Genomic DNA, 25,134 nt, shown 5'->3' with positions numbered 1-25,134 from the left:
AGCAGAAAGAACAGCCATGTAGTGAGGAAACTACTCTTTTAACTCACCGGGGTGAAAAGTAAAAGTGGTAAGAATAGCAAGTAGAGTCAAGGTCACACATGTTATTACGGCGATCTTGCCTGCGCTGGCGGGAATGAGCTGAGCCGGGGAGGGGCTTTCATCACAGGCAGGCCCATTCAAACACAGGTCAGGAAATTACGTTTCCTTGTGCTGATTGTTTCTATATTTGGGAAATTCCTGGGGATTATATAGAGTCAAGGGAATGGGGGAAGTCAGTGTCCGACAGTAACACCCTACACACACTGGATACCTCAGATGGGAACGGATGAAAGATACTGGCAGAATAATGATTCAAACTGTGTAAAAGGTGAGTCTCATCAACCTCATGTAAACTGTGTAGGATATGACGTGAGTTGTTGTGGGTTTGGATGGGATTAAAATAATAACAGATGTTTTATGGATGTACTTTGTGGGTCTTGTTTTTGTCATTTTGGCAGCCAAGTATCCCAAAGAGTTACGCTCATATTGGACAATTATGTTACTTACATTTAGGGTCAAATGTCAACATTTAATGCCCACACAAGAAGGAGCTTGCCAATATTGTAACATGGCAGAAAGTAAAAGGACAACAACCAGGGTGTTTGCAAATCAACTTCTGCATCCACGTCAACTGTTACCATGATCTTCACCTTCACCTTTGTTTTGTTGACTCCATTGACTTTTATCAGAAGAGGATAAATCTGATCAATCTTTCATGGGTAAAGCCACCCGGGTAAATAACTCAGAGGCAATCACAACAGATTTTAAACACTGCTTAATGCAAAATCTTACTCTAAGTATGCGTTTGTCTTGGTTTTCTCCACTCATTTGTTGGCCTTTCAGGTCGTCTAATGTTCTACTTTCCATAAGAAAACATCACTGTCAGTAGTAAAGGAAGATTGCCAGTAAATGTAACCCGATTACCTTTAAGGGACGAATCCCTCTCGCAGTAGTAGCAATGATAACTGGAGCAAAGCAAGAAAGGATGAGATGCTGTCATATAGTTTACATTTGTATAAAATGTGCTTTATAAATACAACTGAATTATAGAAATAAAGCCTGAAGATGTATTGGGTGGCAGGATGGTTTATTGGGTTAACAAACTTAAAACTTCAACAAAAGATGATCAACTGGTGTCCTTTATCATTTATTCAGTAAAGGCTGGTTTCCTTCAACCATTACCACAATCATTTCCATCAAAGCTCAAACCATCATCAATTTCACTATGGAAATGTTTTCTCAAATGGTTTCGTATGTAATCTTTTCTTGCCAAAAGGGCATCTAATCAGAACTTATATTTTAGGTGGAAATAACGAATAAAGTATTTTTTCATTGAAATCTTAGGACTAGCTTTCTTAGTCCAATAGTATCGTACGCAATGGGAAGGATGGACAAAACTTCTAAAACAAGGACTAAAACTTTGGTTTTGAATGAAGCATTGGGTTTATTTGCAAACCCACAAACATCAGCATACAAGTTAAATTATAGGTCAAAGTTTTACCAACATACAGCTTGTTTGTGTTTGCACAACATCATGTGTAAAAGCTGTTTATGCTATATTCAGCATGTGTGTTTGCATAAGAAATGCTATCCTGATGCCTGACTCTGTTTCCCAGTGTCCGCACTACTGACTGGTCTCCTCTAATGAACAATTTGCTCGGTGAGGTGTGACCACAGGCATTGTGACGGGAGCCACACAGCAGTGGAGCACTGATGCAGTGAGCGAGAGAGATAGAGTCGACTGGAGAGAGAGAGAGAGAGAGAGAGAGAGAGAGAGGAAGAGAGAGAGAGTGGGAGGGAGGGAGGGAGACTGGAACTCAATTCCACACAGACGAACCTACAGAGGCTCAGAAAGACGGTCGCTCCTGCAGCAGCACACACACAGACACACACTCACACACAGCTGGATGTGGATTCTCCATCTTATTCCATAAATCTGAAGGTAAGCAGCTGACATGTTTTCATCTACCTGTCCTCATAGCTGTACCTCTCTCTCTTTTTTTCTGTATGTGTGTGTTAATCAGCTGTTTTGCAGCTAGGAGCGGGGATGTGTTGGGTTGGTTCTGCTCTGACATGCTTAGATACACAGTCTATCTGCAGCTTAAGGTAAACAAAATGACAAAAACACAACGTATAACCTTGAACACATGTACAAGGGCTTGTTTTTTAAGGACGAGGAGGCAGAGAAAATGGTCATGTCTTAAACCTACAGGAAAATAAGACTGTGTATGTCTGTCAGTGGGTCATCTCGGTGACACTCTGTTAAAAGATGTCAACATCTGTAATTGAAATGAATCTGCAGCTTTAATTTAAAAAAATATGAATTTTTAGTCATTGCAATTCAGCATGAATATGTTTGTGTTTTGGTGTTCATGCAGTCAAAGCTCTTGTAAGCATGCATGTTTGTGTGTGTGTGTGTGTCACTGCACATTTGCATGTGAGTGCAGCACACTCTCACATGCGGAACTAGCGGAGACCAATAGGTGCTCAAATCCGCCGGATTAGCGAGACGTCTTTGGCTTCAGCTGTCACCATGGCAAAGGCAGCTGGTGGAACGCCTGAGTTTGAGGGTGTCCTTTATAGTCTGCAGGTTCACTGCTGAGGGCGAACATAAGCCAGGCACAATTAATGCCATTCTCAATCATGGGGAATATGTTTCATGAGTGGTCAAAGTAGGGTCAAAGTGGGTTGAGGTTGAGAGGCATTGGAGATGGAAGGAAAAGGAAACATAACATCTTAGTGAATCAACAAGTTCTAACAAAAAATTAAAAGTCCAAAACAGGTAATTGTGGTGCGAGCTATACGTGTGGGAATTGGCTTTTCAAAGAACCACTAGACAAAGACCCATGGGTAAGAATAGCCAGGCATTAATCTTGTTTGTAAATAGCATGACTCAGGACAGTGTTTGGTTGTAAATCCTAAAGGACATACGTAACCTGTTGGACTCCTGCCTGTGATGCAGCTCATTTAGATTCATGAGCAGATGTTTGGCCATTCCCGGACATGAGAACAGCGCTCATTACAGTCAATAATGTCCGGTAATGTCCAGGGACTATTGACTGTAGCCGGTTGGACCATTTTGTGGATATGCCCTTCATAATTCTTCATAATGCAGAGAATCACCTTGACAATGATGTCGGATGAGGCTTTATAATATTGACAAGGATTGCTGAAACAAAAAAAGAAATAACTTCAAAAATCACAACTATTTATAAATCTTTTTAAATTTGACATGCACCCATGTGAAAGTGCAATTTATTATTTGAAGTTCAACATTGAAGGATGCTTTCTTTTTAGAGTTGCTGTACACAAGTGGATCAATACCACTCGCCTATCCTTTTTTGTGATCATAAAAGCCAGTTAACTTAGCATAAATACTAAAAATGACCAGTCTGGCTCTATTCAAGATGACAAAATGTGGCTACTAGCAATGGCTAAGATACTCTTTATATCTGTGCTAAAGACTGAAAAAAGTTGTTGTTAACAGGTGATTATGCGTCGTTTGATTTCTTGGCTTCATGAAAAATTTCCCCATTTCCATTCCTTATGCTAAGCTAACCAGCCATAATTGTATCTGTATTTTAAAAGACAGATATGAGTGAGGAGGGGATGTTCTCATCTATCTTTTGTCAAGTTAGCTAATTCGGTTTTATCCTAGAAAGTTGAACTGTGGCTTTAAAATGTATATCCAAAGCAATGGACAACAACAAAACACTTCTCAAAACAGTCTCCAAACTGTGAAGAAACGATATTCTGTAATATGTAGGCACACGCTGAAACACATATATTCTAGATAACCAACAGCTTGACTGATTCCTTTTAAATAAGAGTACTGATATAGTATCTTATACATCAATCTTTATTGATAGTGTTTCATTACGTTTGGAACTTTTTGGCAATTCAATAAGGGCATAAAGAGTAAAAGTTGTTGTGAGTGCAATCCATGAAAGGACATCACTCACCTGAGATGTATGTATGGTTTGTGTTTGTGTTGTGATGTTTTTTTTTCTAAGAGCAGTCAGGAGAGTTTACCATGACCGAAATGACAACTACATATGTAGATTGACAGAAGGATAATCAGACACTTGTTTGCGACGTTAAGCTCCCCAGCACTTTATAAAAGCCCCTCAAATGTGCTGCTTTTTGCAGAATAAATCCCTGCTGGCTTAAAGCGGCCAGTCAGATTGAATTCGCGCAGTATTGACATCCCCCCATAGCGACAAAGTCAGGAGAGGACAACAGGAAAAAGCCATAAGTTGACTCCTTAGAGGGGAGATTTAGGCGCTGATTTTAAAGAGCAGCAATTGAAACTACAGGACTGAACAGCATGTGGGAGGATGCACATGTAATTACCAGTGCAACATGTAACCCTGGAAATAATGCAGAGTGAAAAAAAAACTAGCGCTCGTAAATATGCACACCCACATATCATAAAAAAAAATATTTCACCCTCAGTAGTAGCCATTTGCAGGCAGGTAAATTACTCCATTAGCCTGCACTGTGTAATTTATCCTCAGGCCTTTCAGTGCTTACAGCTGGTTTGTTAAAAAGTAATGACTTTGGCCAAAGTCAATTCATCTCCATTTGTGACACTGCTCATTGTAGAGTCTTTGCATTTCAATCACTCAGGAGCGACACACACCTCATATTCAGTCACTACAGTTCTTCTCCTCAGATTTGTTAGCTTTTCTTCTTCTTTCCCTTTCTCTTTCCCCCCTGTCATTCTGCTTTTGTTGTTAGCTCCAGCACAGTAGCCTTATTATGATCACAGAGGGGCTTGTTATATCCAAATACCGCTGTCAGATTAATGTGGGATGAAGGAGTTTCTATAGAGAATTATGGTGTAGCAGGTTGAAGGCTGATTGAGATCAAGATGGCTGATGGTCCTGAGAGAAGAGAGTGAGTGGGGGCCTCTGGTGCGCGCACACACACACACACACACACACACACACACACACACACACACACACACACACACAGGGTAAATCGAACGACAGGAGTCTGTTTACAGAGTTAATGAAAGAGGCTCTGCAACAGACTAAATTGAGCATTAGGCAGGCTGCTGCAGAGTGTACTCTCCTAGAGTTAGAATACCACAGCTGAATGTCAATATGGTGTCTTTGTGTGTGTCTCTCTTCTACTTCTATTGCCCTTGTCTTTTGCTCTCTGCCCTTCTTTTCTGCCTCTCAGTCTTTTTTTCCTCGCTCTCCGCTCCATTGAGCACACTACAGTGGCAGGCCTCGTCTTTGTCAGGAGCAGCGAGACAAAACGCCAGCAAAATAATAGAGGGGACTTGTAAATTCCCCACAGACACTTTTTTTTTTTTTATAGTTCCTTTCCAATTGCTCTGCTGCCTGTCAAACCACACAATGCCTACACTAACAGGCATGCGTCTGACGAGGTGAAAGTTTAAAGCCCAATCTGAAATGAAAGGAAACTAGTAAATTATTTAATTTCTTTAATTCATAAAAATGATTATGTTCTTGACAGATTTAGTTATTTTTATAGCTAGAAACTATTTTTTTAAACTTAGAAATGTTTTGTTTACATATTTAGGCTGCTGTTATCAAAAACAGATTTTTATGGATAATCATGAATGCAAACCAACGACAAGTTTGTCATTCTCGTCAGATTAAGGGGACATTTTTACATCTTTAAGCTTATTATTATGTGTTACTTTTTGTGCGATTTACTCTTGAATAGCATTTCAGCTGCAGCAGACATTTGTTTTCCACCAAAAAAGGTCTGAAACTACCTTTGTCATGCTCCACAGTCAGCACCAAACTAAAGATAAACAAAGTTTACAGCGAGCAGGAAGACACAAAAAGAACAATGAGCCACGAAAGAGACGTTTCACTTTCCTAAAAGTAAAACAGAGCTACAGTAAAAGAAGAATGAAAAGGGCTTTTTCCATTTTCTTTTTTTGAGAATTCTGACCTTGTGAGCAAGGAGTGTATTTCATTGACCGATCAACAAAAAACTATATATTTAGTGTTGAAGATGGTAGATAACTGTAATTTTGTAAACAAAATAGAAAGCAGTGAACGATACTTCAACTACTTTTTGGATGTTTTGGACAAAAAAACATGTTTCAAATTTTTTTTTTACATTTGTGCCATTACAAGATGGAAAACCATTTACTACCTGAAAGACTGAAATAAATGGATGTACACCAAGATCTATCAACAACTTTTGAAGATATTATCTAGAATAAATCTGATTCAAATATGCTTAAAGATGTTCATTTTGACATCAACTCTATCAGTATCTGTTTAACATGGGTTTCCATTGACTGCATCAGGTGACACAGAGTGAAAGTGATACTGATGTGAAATGTGAGAATGTTGCCAAAACTCAAATAAATTATACATATTCCCAACTGTCTAAATAATTGATCAGTTAGTGTGACATCAACATAAAGGCAATCAGGAATGGAAGATAATTGGACCCAAGCTTCACATCACAGCAAATTAAAAAATGTCTATGATAAAGTTTCAATAGGACTTGTTTCCCTTACCCCCTAAAGTATAGAATTTAGTTTTTGGACTCCTTTGTACGTCTTAAAAAAAAAGCCTGCAAAGCATACTGCAAAAGTGTGCATGCGTGGGTGTATGTACCTACAACAGCAGTACATGTGGGCGAACACAATTGCACTAACATGCAGAATCAGATCCGAATGCATCCACAATATCTCTGCACGCATCAAATGTGACTGTGTGTGGGTCGGTTGGCGCAAGCATGAGCATACAAGGAATCTAAAAACAACCTCACCTCGTTGGAAAATGATTTTCAGGGTGTTCAGTCAAAATGCTAAAACCAGGGAGTGTGTGGGAAGCTCTATATTCGAACCTCCCTGCAAGTATGCCTTTATTTGTCAGCTTCTGTGTCTGTATATAGGTTGGTTTTATCCCTGCGGGCAGGAACAGAGCGGGAGATGGCAGGTCAAGAACTGATGAGGGAGATCAAGCCATGGACTCTTAAGCGAGTGGTGAATTGATCTTGTGTTTTCATAAGAAAGAATTTGAGAGAGTGGAGAGAACTGGCAGGGATAATATGAGTCGTAAATAAACATGTCAGAGAGAAGGATACAGGCTGACAATGAGGGAAAAGTGTGAAATAATACTCACGAAGAGAGCGAACGCATGATAGATAGAAAGCTTTGTGTATTCGTGTGAATATTGATGTTTTTCCAACTCCCACACAAACAGATCTCTCTCCTTCCGCTTTGAAGAGCAAATAAATCTGAGATTGAAAGCGACCAAGGCCAAGGCTAGGGGGTGGGTTTTTGGGTAGGGGGCACTATAGCGGGGAGTTAAGTACAGCTAAAGCATACAGGTTGTTGTTCTCACAGGGGAAATTCCTTTGGTGCTCCAGTCTTTTCACTGAGGCAACAGGCTAGTGACTTTGAACCACTCGGTGCTCCACAAAAGAAAAAGAGGTCCCTCTATTCTTATGTTGGCAACCCGGACTCTTAATTCTCCTCAAACCTCCCCCAACCCCTCTCACACACATACATTATTTCTTGACCACTCTTCAGAGAATAGATTGCATTTGGATGGAAGTTCTTCAGGTTTAAGACCTCTAATTGGGCAGTCCAAGAAGCCGCCCAACTACTACGACACAGCACGCATGTTAGCATCAGCATGACATAAATACTGACCCCCACATTTAACAGGACACCACTAATTACGGGGTATCCATAGTACTTAAGCTCCTGTTGTGATTTGTGGTTGGTGACATGTTTTTTTAGCCAATGCTAACTTCAGCAATCCTTGCAATGGGTGGCATAGTTCCTTTACTTGATTTATTTACAGTATGGAAAACAGCTAAAAAGCAGGTCACACTCTGAAAAACCAATGCATGGTCTTCCAAAAATGTTTGATGAAAATAAAAAATTGAACAGATGCTCGTTTCATCAAGTTTTCGTCGACTCAAATGTAGCTGTCCAAGAGTGCATGGAAAGTGTGTCGCTCAGTGTCCTGTGTGTTCTCGTCTTTTAGGCCATTCTGCTGGAGAGTCAGCCAGACCCGCCTCAGGGAGCAGGAGAATGGAGAGCAACATGTGACCGATCCGTTTCGCCACTGTCGACAGCATGCTTCGCCTCCTCCGGACCTTGGGTTTCTGCTTCTGGTGTTTCCTGTTGCTTCACAGGCAGACTGTGGCTGACGAGGAGGCCCTCTGGGGACCGACGCCGTCAAGAGAAAAGCCACCTGAGGATACACAAGGCTGGTGGAAACCAAAACTACCGAAGCTTCCTTCCCTCTCCTCATTATCGTTTGGCTTTTTTGGCGGCTCAGCTGGAATAGACACTTTGTTGACCACAACCGCCAAAGGTCTGACAGAATCAATCGACCTCTTGCAAGAGCATCCTGGTTCAGGGGATTGGAGCATCTCTGAATCTTCTGAATCACCCACCGCTTCAGCTCAGGAGTTCCTCACCAGCGTGACAGCGATAAGAACAGAATCACTTCCCACAGGAACATCAGATTCTCCACACAGCACCACAACGCAGACTAACAATGATACTCTTGTCTCAGACTCCTACTCTCCCACGAGCAGTTCTATCAGAAACACTGTGTTCACCAACAGTCCCACCAGCACAAGCAGCCCTGAACAAAATGCAACACATTCCCACCCACCACAGAACAGCACACAAGCAGCCGGGCCCAGCAAGGGTGCCACTACACGACACCTCCCAGAGGAACACACTGATAAAGAGGAGGCTCAAGGCTTTGCAGGAAAGATCTCTTTGACTTCGATAGCCCCAGAAACAACAGTTCCCACTGCCTTGACATGGTCAGCAGCCCAAACCACAACAACAATCCCAGGACTTGTTGAAACCACACGGCCCAGACACACTCTGAGGCCTGTTACTACTGCCCCTACTTCCTCAGACACCATATTTGTCAGGAAACCTCAAGAAACTGCTGTTGTCATAACCCTCCGAGCTGAAGAGGCCACAATGACAGAAATCCACCCCACTAAGCGTGGAGCCGATTCAGGCTTCTCTGAGGGCAGGTCGGGGCCCATGGAGGAACAGCTGGGGGTAATCACCACTGCCATGGCGATCAATCCAGAACTAGTGCCGGAATCCATAACAAGCACAACTCAGAGCCAAAGGGTTAACTTCTCAATAGCAGGAGGTAAGCAAACTTAAACAAATCAATGCCGGCTGGATTGACTCAATAGATGTGATCAATCATATGGGGGCAGGTCTTAAGGGTTAAATAGGTGGCTGTCAGAAGGCTGCAGACAGTGCAGAGTGATCGATTGTGTTTCTGACATGGTAAGAAGTCAAAGGTCCAACATTTGCATAAATCCAGACCTTGTTGAAACCCTGTTAATTCTCTACAAGAACAAGTCTGGAATCTTTATGGTGGCAAGGATTTGTTATGTGTCTTACACAGAGATGCTGTATAAGAGTGTTTTAATATAATGTGGTATTAATCAGTGTTGGGTTTTTCTAAGCTACTGATCCTGTGGACAAGCAGCGTGAGAGTTTTCAGAAATGGGAGTTGTTCCACAGCACAATAACCCAAACCATCTACAGTACAAAAGGGTGAAACATCTTTATTGTATTTCCAACGCTCATCTCCCACAGACTTTGAACTATTTCATTTCATAGTTACATGACATAGAGAATGGAGAATGAAGCATCAAAAGATGTTTTGTGGATGGCTGAAAAGCTTTTTGAGTGACGTGTTGTTGTTGACTGGCACGATTGGTACTCTAATTTAATTTAGCATTACACAATCACTACCAGTGAGTTATTCATACCATCCAGTTTAAACAATCAAGACAAATCCCAGTCCAACATTGCCATTACATCAGTGACCAGAAGGATTTTTTTCTTTTTTTGTAGCAGCATTTGTGTTCTCCGCAGAGGATTAAAAAAAAGGAGATAAGATGAGCTAACACAGCCACTGGTAGCTTGTAGGTATCAGGAGACTTCGACTCGACATTGAGCCAACACCTCCCTCTTCAAAGCCCATCCCCCACCACTGTTGGTAGTCTGGTGTCTGTATGGTTAATGAGCCTGCAGAGGAACGTCCTCCACCAGGTACAGACACATTCATCATGTAGGGTTCAAAGGTGTTGCCAGAAAATGATGAGTCGATTATTCTCAGTCAGGGAGGCTCACTGTCCATCTGATAAAAGCGGGATTATTGGATTGATGTATGCATAAAATAAGGTCTACACTTAGTATGTGCAGGACATAATGATATTCTGCAGAAGAATATCGATCAACATCCATAATTTAATGCTTCTTACCTTATAAATATATTTTTCTTGACATCAAATTTGATCAGTTGCTTTAAGATGATGAAAAATACCAAAACATCATTTAAGAAAAATGTATCCCAACAAAATGATGTTATATTTTCTTACAACCCTTAAAGTACATTCAGTTGCATACATGAAAGTAAATGCAAACCACTGTATTGCTTCTAATGTACACAATGCAATTTTTTATCACAGTTTTTTTTTATGTAAAAATGTCAGCATTATCAACGTCTCAGTTTCTTTCAATTTAAACTTTAGTTGTTTTTTGTTTTGTTTTTTTAATTCAGATTTGTACGTCAACTTACTGGCTGCTCTTCAGCTCTCAATGATATGGAACCATCTTCCTCTGCAGATTGAATTTGTAAAGATGTCACATAATTTCCCAAACTATTTTTGTGAACGCTTTAAGGACTTGGTACAATCCAAACTTTTGCTCAATGGACCTTGAGTAGAGATGGAATTGCAAGCATGTCTATTAGAGCAATAGACCTTGGAAAGCTATGCTCTTGTTTGATTTCACTACATTCTTTTCAAAACACTTCATTAAGGGTTCCTTTTTTTTGGGAAATAGAAATGTAGTGTTGGAATGCACCAACTCCAGATTTTGTATCTCCAACATTGCTTTTCCCTGACTGCTTTGAAACTGATGGTGTTATGTTTAGTCTACCTTGCAGTGTTTTGTCTGCCCTTGTTTTTGGCCTACAGAAGCGATAGAGAGGGGCTTGGCCTGGGTGCGGGGAGGGCTGCTGTTGTTGTGTATCAGTATTCCAAACGCACACTCAGCGAAACCGCCACCTTTCCTGTGGGACACATGCGCTCGCCAGTCGCTGTTCATGGATGCTGAACATGCTTCTTGCCATTTAGACTCCCATCTACCTCCCACCCTGCCCCCTGCCTCCTCCCTCTCTCCTTTTTGCACTCTTTTTATTTTTGCCCCTGTACAAACACAAATCCCTGTCACTTCTTTCCATGGACACACATGTCAGTTGTGGCTGCTTTTAAGGACAAAAACATCTCGTCTTGTCAGGGAGAAAAGCTTTTTGTCATTCAAGGAGAAATGACAGCCAATAGAGGATGGTTTTTATGCAGCCATGTGTTTTGTGTGGTATTGCTCTGCATAATGATTGCACCTTGCCAAAGGACACACAGGAAGGATACTAATAACAAAATGAAAGCACTGCACCCCTGCATTATCATACATTATCCCAGTGTGAATAATCTGTCTGGGTGTAGGAATTTATTTCAAAGCTGCACAGGGTGAATCTGTTCCCTGTTGGATGAGTGGAACATCAACACCACACACATGGTTAGATTTTCATCAATCGACAGAGCTAAATTTGCTACGCGGTGCTGCCCTTGAGGAGGCTGTCAGGTATGAAAAAAAACAACCGCTCTGCACATGTAAAATCCTCCACTAAGGGACACTCCAATTTCTGATAGCAAGGGCAATTATGAGAAGAGAGGGCGGAAAATGAGGAAGAAATAACTGATGAGATATGTAGTATGCAAATATAGACTTTCTAAAGCGTCGGCTATTACTACCGACATTTTTCACCAAAAAATCTTCCTCATTCTCCTTTTTTCTTTTCCCTCCTCCCACTTTTCCATTACTGTATAGTGTATTAACATGCAGCAGTAAGGCTAGACCTTTAACACCCTCCATTAAGGATATATTGTCTGTATGATTTGAACACTATAGGAAAAAGGTAAATGCACATCCACTGGCAGATTAATTGATTATGGGAGGAGATTTAGTCGAAGAGTATGTGACATGAATATCTGATGCCCTAGTATAGATTTAAAGATTTGCTCTAAGGCAAACACAGAACACAATGGTGGCTTTAATGTTATGCTAATCTTCTCATAATGACTTCTTTAATCAGGAAGAGTCCGTGTGTTTTAAGAAAATGGGGGGGATTAGAGGCATGTTTGTTTTTAGGATTTGACCCACAGCTTTTAGGCGGAACTGCCCTGACTAAAGCAAATATGCAGCTATTAAACAATCTCAATTACTTCCAGCCTTTCTTCACACTGATATACAGCAAGACGTGTGGGAAAAATGTGCAAAATTAGAATTAAGAAGCAATTTTGTGCATGTGCATTAACCAAAAAAGTATCTCAGCCTTGATATCCAATTTATGCACCTGATTATGAGCACCCGACTCTGTTCTGCGCTGCTATCCGACCCGATTTTTTTTTTCTTCCTTATCACGCTGAGCTTACTGTCTTTGTAAAAAACCCACACATGTATTCTCCCTGCAAACTCTCTCAGGGCTTACGCAGATAAAGCAGAGTGTAATGGAGTGCAACATCATCGTTTGTTTATTATTTCTGGAGGCAAAAGATAATGAGGAGCCGCCGAAAATAACTACCGCACCAAAAGGGACGTCATTGCCTCAGAGAGTTCACCCACTAAGGGTGCTACTTTAAATTCAATTTAGGCTTCATCTCAGGTAGATATTCATATCCGTTCACTGCCTCAAGTACTCTTCCTCAACTGAGAAACAATTCACAGACTGACGTGTTTTCAGGTCATGCACTAATTAGTAAAATTATACTTCAGTACATGAGGAGTGATGAGCTGTTCAATAAGTCCATCCCTTTTTTATGCTTTGATTTTTACACTGTCAGCAGAGTCACAGCAAATAGCTGGTCATCAGTATTATGCGTGTGATGTGCTTAAGTGATGAGTTCCACTGTTTGTGACTGAGTGGCTGAGTGCACATGTTTGCTGTCCTTACATCTCATTTGTTGCAGATCTTGTTAGCCGTTGTAATTTAATTTAGATCAGAGTGTCTGCACCGCGGATCTTACATGCCGTGTGTCTCCTTCCGTTTCACTTGACATGCTGAGCAAACGACAGATTTACTGTAAAAGCAAAGAATGAAGGGAAGTGAGTTCAATATGGATATCAACTGAGGCAGGAACTGGGACACAGTTTTTGGGAAAACTTCAACTTCATGAATAGATTAGTTTATATGGACACTTTACATAGCAACCTCTGTCACCAGTGTATGAATGGGTGGGTGTGGCCTGTGTAAAAGGCGCTTTGAGTAGTCAGAAGTCTGGAACAGTGCAATACAAGCTCAAGTCCATTAACCACTCATGTGCATACACTAAATAAAAGCGGGTGGTGCTATTGTGTTGTAAGCTATTGGTTTGTAAGCTCCTGTTTTGATGTTCTGAGCTGGGCATTTTTTGAAGTTGCCATGTTGGTTTTTTGGAAACAGAAGTGACCATATTTGGAAATTGGTGGATATTCAATCTTTTGTCTCTTTCTTGGTTCGTAAGTTGACGTGGAAGCAACTCATCACATAATACCTAACTTTATTGTTGATTTTACTCTAACCTGGAATAAAATGAACATCGTGCTGTATTGAGAAAGACCTGAAACTAGAAATTGAGAGCACAGGATCTTTAGTAAAATGTTTACGGAGGTAATACATTAACCGATATGTTTTTGAGAACAAGAAAAAATGGGTTCAGTCCTAGAAAACCCCAGAATTACCTGGAGTCATGTAGGGAGGATAAATCTTTGTTGGTATTAATAGATCCTAATCGACATCTTATTATAAGACGTTGAATTCATCCAAACATCTCCCAAAAATATGCACTCATATACTCATTTTATCATCAGCTTTCATACAATCAGACATCTTTTTCCAGCCGGAGAATCGCCCCCCTGAATCCCATTGAAAATAATTTGTGTTTTTTTTAAGATGTATTTTTGGGCTTTTCCTTCATTTAGATAGGACAGTGGATAGAGTAGGAAATCAGGAGGGTGTGGGGAGTTACACCCAGGCCACCCACTTTGAGGACTTCAGCCTCTATAAATGGGCTGCAACCTAAAAGAATGCATATTTAGGGCACTTCATCAATTGATGCATTGTGAAAACAGGAGGCATAGTCCCTTTCCTATTTAAAGTCTATGTTCATATATTTAGTTGCATGTGCTGTATTTGAATCTGTCGTGCATCACTCTTGTTCTCATTTAACTGAGACAGATCCCCAGCTGTGTGGAGGCCAACAGTGCAATAATGTTATGCGCAAGATTTGATTTTAGAGACATTTAAAACTGACAATTAACTCGGGTACCATAAGCATGACCTAGATTATAGTAGCTAGAATTACCTCGAAGCTGTTGTGATTTTTTCCCAGCTCATTATTCCTCCCAATAGTCTTATGCCTCGGTATCTTTTATTAATATTAATTCTGAATCCATAAACCAACTCTGTACCTGGTTTCCCAAGCTTCATCATGGAGTCAGCTAATCAGTTTTCCCACACACTGAAAGTTACCCAAAATCTCATCTGCTCCATCATTCATTAATAACTGCTGCACAAACCCTGTGCACAGAGCTGACTGTGAAAACACACTTAGCGCGAGTACCAAAGGGAAAAGAAAGATGTGGCTCTACGATGAAGTCGTTACGTTCAGATTCTGTCTCTGTTTCCGTCTCTGTATGAAACGCTTGTCTTTGTTTTTCCTCCACTTTGTCACACTAAGATGAAAGACGATTGAGCTAGGGGTCTGGATTTTTTGATTGACCTCAATGCACACACGCATCCGGGATGTCAATGTAATTAGACTACAGAGGGCCAGACGACTGTGCTGTGGACGACTGGCCTCAACTAAGTGGAAGAAAGGCCGATCCATTTGACAGAACTGGGTTAAGAAATGTAGTCCTTCGTTTTTCTGCAGTGTGAACTCTCAGATATGCTTTGACCAGAGAACAGAGAGGTTAAAACTTTCTTGTGGCAGGCTCAGGATTTGCTAATCTGTTTTTCTCTCCGGCTGCTTAGAGCCGCATCGTTGTCTTCTTTAAATTGTATTCCTTTGAGATCACTCAGAGGTTACACTGCCTGTGTCTCCTCAGAGCTGCCAGGCAAAGAGGATAAAGAGGATGACGACGCTTATGAAGGTGGGGTTCCTTCAGGAGACATTGACACAGAGTTGGCAGTCGTTTCTACGCCGTCCGCTAAGCAGCTAACACCATCCACGCTGCAGAGCCCAGGTGAGCAAACAAATCCCTTAAAATTTGAAGAACATACTGTGAAAAATCCCATCTGTTCCAAGCAAGCAATATTGCTAGGAGGATAACCATGACAGACTGGATGCTTGTTTGTTTCATAAACAGTCCTGTTGCTGTTTCAATATCAGTAAATCTGTCAGAGGACTGGGGAAAAACAATTACACTGCATGCTTTGCCTGGAGCCTCTAATTGCTTCCAACGGGAGAAGAAAACTGCTCTTTCAAGCTGTTGGAGAACTCCTGAGAACAGAAGAAGCAGGGAACAATGCCCAACACATAAACAAATCTTCCCTGTACAGTCTGTCAGATAAATACACAAATCGATCGAATGGCAATGGCTGCCTTTTACAACACAAACGCACACACAAGTATTGATTAGGTGCCGGCCGACGACAGCAGAGTACTTTGAGGCAATCTTGACCGAAATGAAGACTTGCTGCTCGTGTCAGTTTCAACTAGTCTGCGTGGCAATAAAAGTGAAATGCAACAAAGTGCAATTGAAACAGACTTGGCGAATCAATCATGACTGACAAGAAGTGTCAGGGAAACCGGAAAAAAATATCAGGGACATATACAGACATTCGTCAAGGCAGGGGCTCAATGATAAAATGGCACTCACCACACCCAAAAATGTTATATTCCCACTGCATTGATCCACACGGCCATTCATATGACACAATATCAAATAAGGGCCATCTTTAAATAATTTCTTTCTCATAACTAAGAAGACACACATTGATAATTTGGTCCTTAAACTGTACAATAGCCTGTTGTTTTTTCTGACTCTTTTTTTGTGGGGAATAGGAAACAGATTTTAGGGAAGACCCATTCAATTATAAGACATACTGAGGTATTCACGAAGCATTTCTGATCTAGAATGAAAACATAGACCCATCTTATGTGGATTATGTGCTGTTTTTGTCACAGTAAGACTTAACAAAGATGTAAGTTTGGTTTAAGTGCCCCGTAGCCTTTTTCACCACAAAAAAGGGGCAGTGTCCCAGTTTTAACAAGGTATTGGTATCATGAAAAAATATATATTTCTCATCATTATTTGAATTTAAATAATGTAGCACATTTATAGTCGAATATAATGAACACCAGCACCAAGGCAGTTGTCTTGTCTAAGGGCAGAAGGGCAGATGCTAAAGTCTAGGGACTACTTTTAAGAGTGGATGAATACAGGGTTGCTATTCAAGTGAGAAAATAGAAAACTGAAGTCCCCTTGTTTTTAGAAATGAGAGAATATGTTATCCATTATGGTGAATTGTTGTGTTTGTAATTGTTTTCAGACAACAGTGGAGGTCTATGGTCCAAAGAATTAGCTTTATCTGGCTTTGGATATAAAGAAGAGTTGGTTTTTGGTCTTTTCATAGGATTTGTTGACAATAACTTATTACAAATATATATTAGTTGTTCTGTTAATTCTTATGTAAAATCAGACAAAATATCAGTTTGAAACTCTTTACATGTAATCTCTATATTAGTCCTTCATCATGAACTTGACTTTTGGTCAAATACATTCATTAAAAGACTCTCAGCCCAGTTCACAGGAGCAGATGTAACCCACATTACCTCGTCCCAGAATAGCAGATGTTGTCAAGTGATTTACAAAAATAGACCTGTCAAATGTGCCAGTCGTTCAAGACAAGACACTAAGGGGGTCTCTGTGGCTCGGTGTGTCATGAGTGAGTGATTGAAACAATAATGTTACTAGACTGTCAGTCTGCCTGCCAATTAAATGAGCCCTCCCCAGAGCAAAAATCTGTTGTTGAAAATATCGACTGGAAGTAAACAAACTTATTATACGAGCTAAACCATTTGCTTAAATTAACCCCAAGCAGGTGATTTTGCATTAAGTGCCTCAGATTTGGACTGGCTCTTCCTTTTGCCTTCCTTCCTTATGCCTGATTGAATTTCTCCATGAGCGTCCACTAAATTGCTTTTTCTGATGTGATCCAAACTGAAATCCAAATGAAGGCAATCAGGGAGAAAAAAACATTGAGCTCTCAGTTATATAATGTAGAATCAACATGCAGCCAATTAAACATGTAGGTTCATTCTTTTCTTCACCTTTTTCTTAAACCTTAACTTGTCCATAGACTAATGTGTGTTAGAGGAGACCCATTAAACTCTTTTACCAGCCAACTAATAGTGTTTCTATTTAGGCCCGAATGTAGATACTCCTTAGAATAAATTAACCATGAAGAAAGTTTCAGTGTGTGGTGTTGGTTTTCTGAGTTAAGAAGATTCACGAGTTCATTTGTAGTCTGAGCCATTGATTTGTTTAAATAATTAACCTCATAGTCTTAATATACCTCCAGAAGATTAATTGATTAGTACTAAAACTTTCTCAATGATCAGTTTTATGTGCAAGCATCCTGGAGGACTTGATGTTGAATACGGCAATGTTGATCAAATGAAGACTTTTAAGCCATGCTATTGTAGCTTAGCATGCTAGGAATGTCTGTTGTTTTTTTGTCCTTTGCTCGACTGGTCCAGACTTTAACATCCTAAGAAAACCCTAAGCTGGGGCGGCTGTGGCTCAGTTGGTAGAGTTGGCGCCTCGCCGCTCGATCCCCAGCTGAGCAACACGTCCGATGTGTCCTTGGGCAACCCCCTACCCTGCATTGCTCCCGCTGCTTCAGTGGCGGTGTATGAATGGATTAGTACTTACTCTCTGATGGACGTCGCTTTGGATAAAAGCGTCTGCTAAGTGAATTGTAACATTGTAGCTGTTAGCTCAATTTTGTTAGCACTAATTTGCAAATGGTAGCATGATAACATGCTGAACTAAAAAGGCTAAGATGTTGAACACAGTAAACATTATGCACTCTAAACATAAACCCTCTTGTAGCACCCTCAACAGTGAGAAGGTTGCATTGCTAGCATTAGCATTTAGCTCAAAGCACTGCTGCCTCAGTAGCCTATAGCCTTAGAGCATTGTTAGCATACTCGCTACTCCTCTATTGAAGTGATAATTCAAGGCAGAAGATAGAAGTTATAACACAACATTGACAAATCGCTTACTTTTAAGTTGATATGGCAAACTGTTAGGTAACAAGTTCTTTATTTACACTCCCTCATAACAACATTAACAACATTATTTTGGAGATATGTTTCTGGCCACTTGGTGAACATTAGATCAGTATTCACTGTCCTTTGGCTCTACCTTTGGATAATCAACTCCTGAGAGAAATATTTGATTCAATAGCTTCATCTCCTTTAGCTCGTTGCTAACTTTGTCTATCTGCTGATACTGGGCAGGTGGACAGAACACATTTTAAATGTACTTACATGAATATTAAAGTTTTAATAGTTAAAATAGCCACATTGTTCATGCCCACAGACCCTTTAGTTTTCAGGCTGTGTGTCTCTATCCCTAGCATGAGAAAGTTGTTCCCACAGGAATGTGTCAGATGACCAGGCAGTATGCAGTGGAACGTAACGCTCTGATCCATCCTTGTACTGCAGCCATCAAATACCAAACTCTTTGCGGCCCGCTTGGCTGGCCCGACAGCTCCGATGTGACATTTATTGACATGAGCGGGGAAAACAAAACATAGCACCAGTTCAATACCCGTCACGTTTTCCACTCGGCCTGACTCAGGGCCATCAGCATCGCCCTGGAAAGAAAACATATGGACATAGAAGTCATTGGCACAACACTGTAATGAACCATTACCTACTTTATCAGCTGCCCCCACATTCAAAACGCCTGCAGCTGTGTGTTTGTTTTACACATCGGCCACGTTTCCGACACGGCTAATGTGTGTTTTGTTAGGGTGACATTGTCAGTGCAGTCATACAGTGCAGCTCAAAGGACATATTTGACACCCTTGTTAATACTTTCAACAAGATTGAATATAATCCCTCTTTATTTTCTTACTCTTATCACAAAATCGTTTTCATGAGTTTTAGAGCATGGCGCGTGAATCCCAATTCTTTTTTTTTTTTTTATGTAGTGCAACAAGAAAAGATTCATGTCATCAGTAAAAACGTTTTACTTTGAGCCAAGCTGGCTACAGCAATTTGGATGGCCAAGTCAGACATTTTGGTCCAAACAACTACTGGATGGATAACCATGACATTCATTCTCACTGTAAGAATTATGCTACCGATTTTACTGATCAAACTGACCTTCTGATGGCAGAAAAGCCATGACAATTTAGGACATTGCTTTGATAATTAATCAACTGCATTTATAATTCAGTCATTCCCTCCAGGCATATCACGTGATGGCAGTATAGAACAGTGTGTTTGGTCCATTTGCCAAACTTGACTTCATGACTGTACTGCTTTTACTTTTCTGGCAGAACATCGAGCACTGTGTCAGTGAGAGTCATATCTGAATGTAGAATAATGTTCACACATCTCTCTCACTGTTTCCTGCCATATTTGCGCTTAACAATACCGTTCTGTGAAACTGTGAAGGATGATTATTAGAAAGATGCAAAAGGGAACCGCTGTAACACTGTTTTACTTTTTCTAATAAATATTCATTAGGGTTTAATTAAAAACAATGAATCAGTGAAAAAGCATCATCATTTCTTGTTTTTCCCTGCTGTTGAGGATGTGATTAAGCTACAAAAGACGCGTCAGGATTTCATGAGTAAAACTGCTGTGTTAAGCTACAGTAGGAGAAGCACAGACACCTGGCAGCCGGGTCGTATTTCATCAACCTTGACGTTTTCATCTCAGGCTGTGACGGTGATTGAGCTCTTGGGTCAGGAGATGAATGAGGTAAAATGATAAGGACTTTGTCAACAGCAGGCCGACAACAGGGCAGTGCCAAAGCTTTTAACAAAGCACTTGTGAAAATACTACTCCACTCTTGAAGATCTGAAGGAAGAAAATAGCAAAGCTTTGTTCACAAAGTGTACAATATTGAGTCCAAAACTATGTAAATGCACCAATAAACAAATGGACATAAACATACACAGAGACAAACTGTACAAGAAAAAGATTCAGATAAATACAACTGAAAGAGCTACAGGCTGTGACATCAGAATGCTAAAAGCAGACGTACACTGTAAACAACTTTCCATGTAAAACATAATGGAAGCAGCAGCTGCCATGCAGCATTTGATCTATACCATTCTAGAAAAAAAAATCAGAGAGGCAGAAAGTCTGTGAGGAGGCTTGTAAAAAAAAATCAGGGCACTCAAAGAGAACTGTCCCAGTTTAAAAATAACATACCCACCTACGGGAGTTTCCTCTTTTTGAAGGCGGGTGTTAAAGGGGAATCATAAACAAAAGAGCGAATTAGGGGGACAGGACAGGGTGGGATGGGAAACTCAAAGACACAACCCATAAAAGCATAAAAGACAGATGATAAAGATGTTAAGCAAAAAAGCTAAACCGCATGAATTCCTCTTTTAGTTTGACTTGGGAAACACATTAGACATCTTTAACGTAAACGCAAAGATTTAGAGGTTTTGTGGTTCTGATGTCTGCACATTTAAGTTCTCAAAGTGGCACATTATATGGCCGCTACATGTAATATATTCACCAGGCATCCTTGGGCATGTTGAAACCCTTTTTTTCCCCACAGTATTAGAAAAAAAGCTATGACAATGTTGTTTGGCTGTTTGAAGAAACTTCTCACACATAAAAAGCATTCCTCGTTTCACACCGAAACAATATTAAAACAAGAAGAGAATTTAAAAGAGAGTCGTCTAATGTATATTTGCAAATACAACCACATTCTTTATACGTCCAGTTTTATTTCCAAAAATAAGAATATCAAAACATGTCTGTTGTTCTAGTTAAAGCATCATGTCAGCTGTGTGCAGCACCATTCACTTTGCACAATGTGTGGCTTGCTAGTGAGTTGAATCCAGATCTATTCTAAAAATGTAACAGGTTCTTCCTTAGCATATGCTACATCAACCCACCATGTTATATGAAAATCAGACCTGTAGATTTTCCATATTTCTGCTGACAAACATGGACTAATCAACCTAGGTGGACTTAATAAATTTATGAGCTCACACTTCACTAAACCTGCCTGCTGTGTGATTTACTGAGCTGTCAGTTTATCCTGTTCATTTGTTCCTGTCTCAGTGGTCCATTATAGCACCTGGCTCTTTATGGAGGAGTGATTGTCTCTAATAAGCCTGCAGCAAAATGACTGATGAGCCTGTATGTGTACTAATGACGCGGATGTAATTAGAAGCGGTTTCCCTCTTTAAATGCAAGGTTTATAAATGGGCATTATTATACTTTTTTTGTGGCGGTAAGATTGCATGTATGTAGAGATGGTAATGGTACATGGAAAAAAACATGTGCGGCTTGATTATTACAGGACTTGGAGGCTGACATTTTTTTGTGTTTTGACCGTCTATGAGACATAACGCTGTGTGAAGTGAACTTAGGCCACATCCTTTTTTAAGTCATAATTTAGTAATTGAACAACATAAACACGTACGTTACAAAAGAGGTTTGCAGGCGTTTCTTTGATGTTCAAGCATACATATGTTAACTCCATCATTTCCAAAGCAAACCCATTTCCTTTGCAGTGTTAAAACATGTCCAAAGCAATCATAATAACCCGTTCTTGCATCGAAACTCCAGATGGCTTACGTAATGCAAGAGAACCCAGCTCTGTGGTTCTGAGTGGGCTGATCTGTAAAACACACACACACACACACACACACACACACACACACACACACACACCACTGCCTTTTCTTCTAGGCCCTGCTCTGTTTGAAGTTGGCTTCTTACAAGCTTTTAAACAGGATTAGCACATTAAGAGGAAAGCACGCTTTCACCGTCCTGGATCTGTGCCAAGATGTTTTCTGGCTCACATAGTTTGAACGCCAATTTAACACTTCTACGTTTTCTCATGAGTGCACCATTAGTATGCAGTGATATAAAAGTAGACATTTACAACTCAAGCCTTTTCCAAGATTAGGAATTTTCTTGTTCTTTTGCACTTCAATAACTCATTCAAATATTATTCTTGTTTACTCCAAAGTTTGATCAAACTGTATCCTGCTTTTCCCCCCAGGCATTCCCGAAGAAAGTGCCAATATTCCAACGTACACTGAAGACTGGATGGCCAGCCCGATGGACAGCCACATCACCTTCCTTCCAGACTGCAATAAGGAGCACTCCGGGATCTGCAACCTCTCCGACACCTGGGACTCCACGACCCCCTCAGATATCAAGCAACCACAGAACACCACTGCCACAAACCAATCAATCAACCCCTTCCTGATCCCAGCGCCTCCCATGTTGGTGCCCCTGTACACTGACTGGAACAGTGCAATGGCAGCTTGGGGCATGGCATGGGAGGCGCATGTTTACGGCTCTGGCTGCGCCTTTGCAATGCTAACACTAGCCTCAGCGCTGAATCTGCTCTGTTTGCCACTACGATGCCCATCGGGATGTGGCTACTTTGCCCTGGTGAGCCTTTTTCTACTTGCTGCTGGTTGTACCAGATCTTTTTCACTCCTATATGATGCCTACGGCCACCAGGACCGCCTACCCTCCACAGAAGCCTCAATGATGCTCTTCGAAGCCCCGTTTCCCTGCTTGACTGCAGCTTTCGGCCTTGTTTTCCTTCTTCTCTCCATGCGTTCAAGAATGCAGCTCTCCTACTCAGCCTTCCAGAGACCGTGTTTCCTGGCCTGCCTTGTTGTCCTGCACTTTGCCGCTGCATTTGGACCAGTGACACTGCTAAAGCTCTACCAGCAAAAGCCTCCCCTTTGCCTCTTTCTTTCACTTCTCTCCCGTGGAGCCTTTGTCGCACTGGCCACATTTTTGTCTGCTGCCTATTTTGTGTTCTACATCTACGTTCGAGCAGACTCAAAGCACATCTACCACCTGAACAACACGTCTCCAACGCCTGCTGAGCGCTACAACCGCTGCCCCTTTGCAGAGAGCCGGGACTGGGACCGTGCAGCTGTGACCGTTTGTGTCTCAGCATTGTTTTCTTTAGCATGTGCGGGATTGCAGTTATATGCAATTCTCAATGCTTTGGGAGTTGCAGGTGGGGAGGAGGTCTTCCACCCTTGGCCCTGGTGGGCTTTTCAATTTAGTTGCAGGCTGTGCGAGCTTGGGGTTTGTCTCACTTTAGCCTTGGTGGTCGCACAACCAGTCTATTGTTCTGACCACCTCCCAGCTGCAGGGAGCTGCTGGACAGAACTGCTGTCAACCAAGTCGCCCATCCTGCCTGGGACCTACCAGTGGAACCTGAGCCAGCATGAGAAGCTTGCCATCGTCGATACTGTTGGGCTTGGAGAGACGGAAAGCCTTCCTCTTTACACTCTGATGGATGAAAGGCTTGGTTGCAGTCTTAACGGCCTGGACCTCCTCTATCACAGCAACAGGGGCTTGGCGTACCGAGACCTGGACTTGGATATGGACTTACAAGGTTCAGCGAAACCTGAGGATGGAGGAGGCAGAGATCCCTCAGGTGGATCTTCGTTTACCAGTGACTCCACCACAGACCTGAGGCCACCTTCGCCCATCAACCTGCGTCGCAGTATAGACGAGGCACTCTTCAGTGATTCCCTCTTTCCAATGAGCCTCTTCAGCCCTACAAGGCCTATACGATGCAGTGATCTATCAATGAACAACGTTGGTGCACTTCCCAGCAATGGCCTCTGCGACCCGCTTACATCTGACCCTGGCCTGTATCGGACCTCTTCCTGTGTAGAGATGACCTCTATACCCAAACCCCCTCGTGTCCAATCTCAAGGAGACACTGTTGTAGGTGCTCCACCATCTCCCTCCCTATCCTCATCCTCCAGCTCTTCCTCTCCTGAACGTTGGAGAGACAGCTCTTCCTCCTGTTCTCTCTACAGAGCCTCTCTTGGAGGGTCCTCGCTGGTCCTCTGCCAGAGCCCAGAGAGACATGCTCTACAGCTTCAGCAGCGAGGGGGTAATGCTGATCCACAGAGGAACTATCAAACACTGGGTGCAGCCTCTCAGGAGAGCCTGGACCTGGACATGTCATCTGAGGCAGACCGCTCCGTGCAGGAGGAGTTCATCAGTGTTTGCAGACAAATCGATTCTTTAAGCATCTGCAGTGAGACTATTGATCTATAAAAGGAAAGTCTGGTCAAACTAGGATTACACTGAGGACTTATCAAGGAGGGTGCTCTGCACAGCAAGTTGACTGTCAGGTTTTTTTGGTAGGGCATGGTATCTTTGTACGCCACAAAAGACCTTTAGCTGCCAAATAAAAGTTATTTGAGGTTTGAGCTTTCTTAAGTGGTCATTAGTGAATGTCTGAGGGTCTAAGTGCCAAGAATGTCAAAAGCCAAAAGGTAATTTGTAACTTTTAAATGTTGGATAATGGCTATTGAAATTTGATACAGTCAAAAGAATTGTAACATTTTACTGAGTGGAGATAAGAAATTTGTACAAATGTTTTTATTGCATTCAAACATTCCAATAGATAGTACTGTGACTGAATTAAGCACTTATTTAATACTACTGAAGTCATACACTTTCAAACTCTGCCAAAATCTGTCATTACATCTCATGTTGGATAGTAGGATTAGAATTAAGATTATCAAACTATTAATTCTCTATATCAACATGCCACTAATCTCACTTGCTTACATCTTACTTACTCATGGTTCAGCAGTGCCCTCTACTGGTAAAAGCACAGTATTTACTTATTCTCCTAAATTAATCACTGTTCGATTGTGCTTCTGCTCACAGACAGTAACCTTTGTGACCGGCTTAGTAATTTATTTATGTTCATACATAACAATGCTGAACACAATGTTTAATAAAGTTTGTTTTATAACATTTGGCTTC

The 25,134-nt window shown here is 41.3% G+C and overlaps 1 protein-coding gene across 1 annotated transcript; it reads left to right on the top strand.

Annotated features, from left to right (window-relative positions):
* Positions 1-1,855: 1,855 nt before the first annotated feature.
* Positions 1,856-25,125, top strand: prrt4b (proline rich transmembrane protein 4b). The gene is made up of 4 exons (XM_020652534.3): positions 1,856-1,981; positions 8,040-9,182; positions 15,200-15,337; positions 22,370-25,125. The coding sequence occupies exons 2-4, from the start codon at positions 8,132-8,134 to the stop codon at positions 24,412-24,414; spliced, it is 3,234 nt and encodes a 1,077-aa protein (XP_020508190.3). The 5' UTR covers positions 1,856-1,981; positions 8,040-8,131; the 3' UTR covers positions 24,415-25,125.
* Positions 25,126-25,134: the final 9 nt, after the last annotated feature.

This window comes from Labrus bergylta, chromosome 23 (assembly GCF_963930695.1).
Source record: "Labrus bergylta chromosome 23, fLabBer1.1, whole genome shotgun sequence".
NCBI lineage: Eukaryota > Metazoa > Chordata > Actinopteri > Labriformes > Labridae > Labrus > Labrus bergylta.
Note: the sequence above shows the minus strand (reverse complement) of the source record. Positions and strands in the feature narration are given on the sequence as shown.

Excerpts from the sequence above, each read along its gene's own strand:
- prrt4b (XM_020652534.3), top strand. The coding sequence starts at position 8,132 with ATGCTTCGCCTCCTCCGGACCTTGGGTTTCTGCTTCTGGTGTTTCCTG. Across the intron at positions 9,183-15,199 it reads TAACTTCTCAATAGCAGGAG|AGCTGCCAGGCAAAGAGGAT; the intron begins GTAAGCAAACTT and ends GTGTCTCCTCAG. Across the intron at positions 15,338-22,369 it reads ATCCACGCTGCAGAGCCCAG|GCATTCCCGAAGAAAGTGCC; the intron begins GTGAGCAAACAA and ends TTTTCCCCCCAG.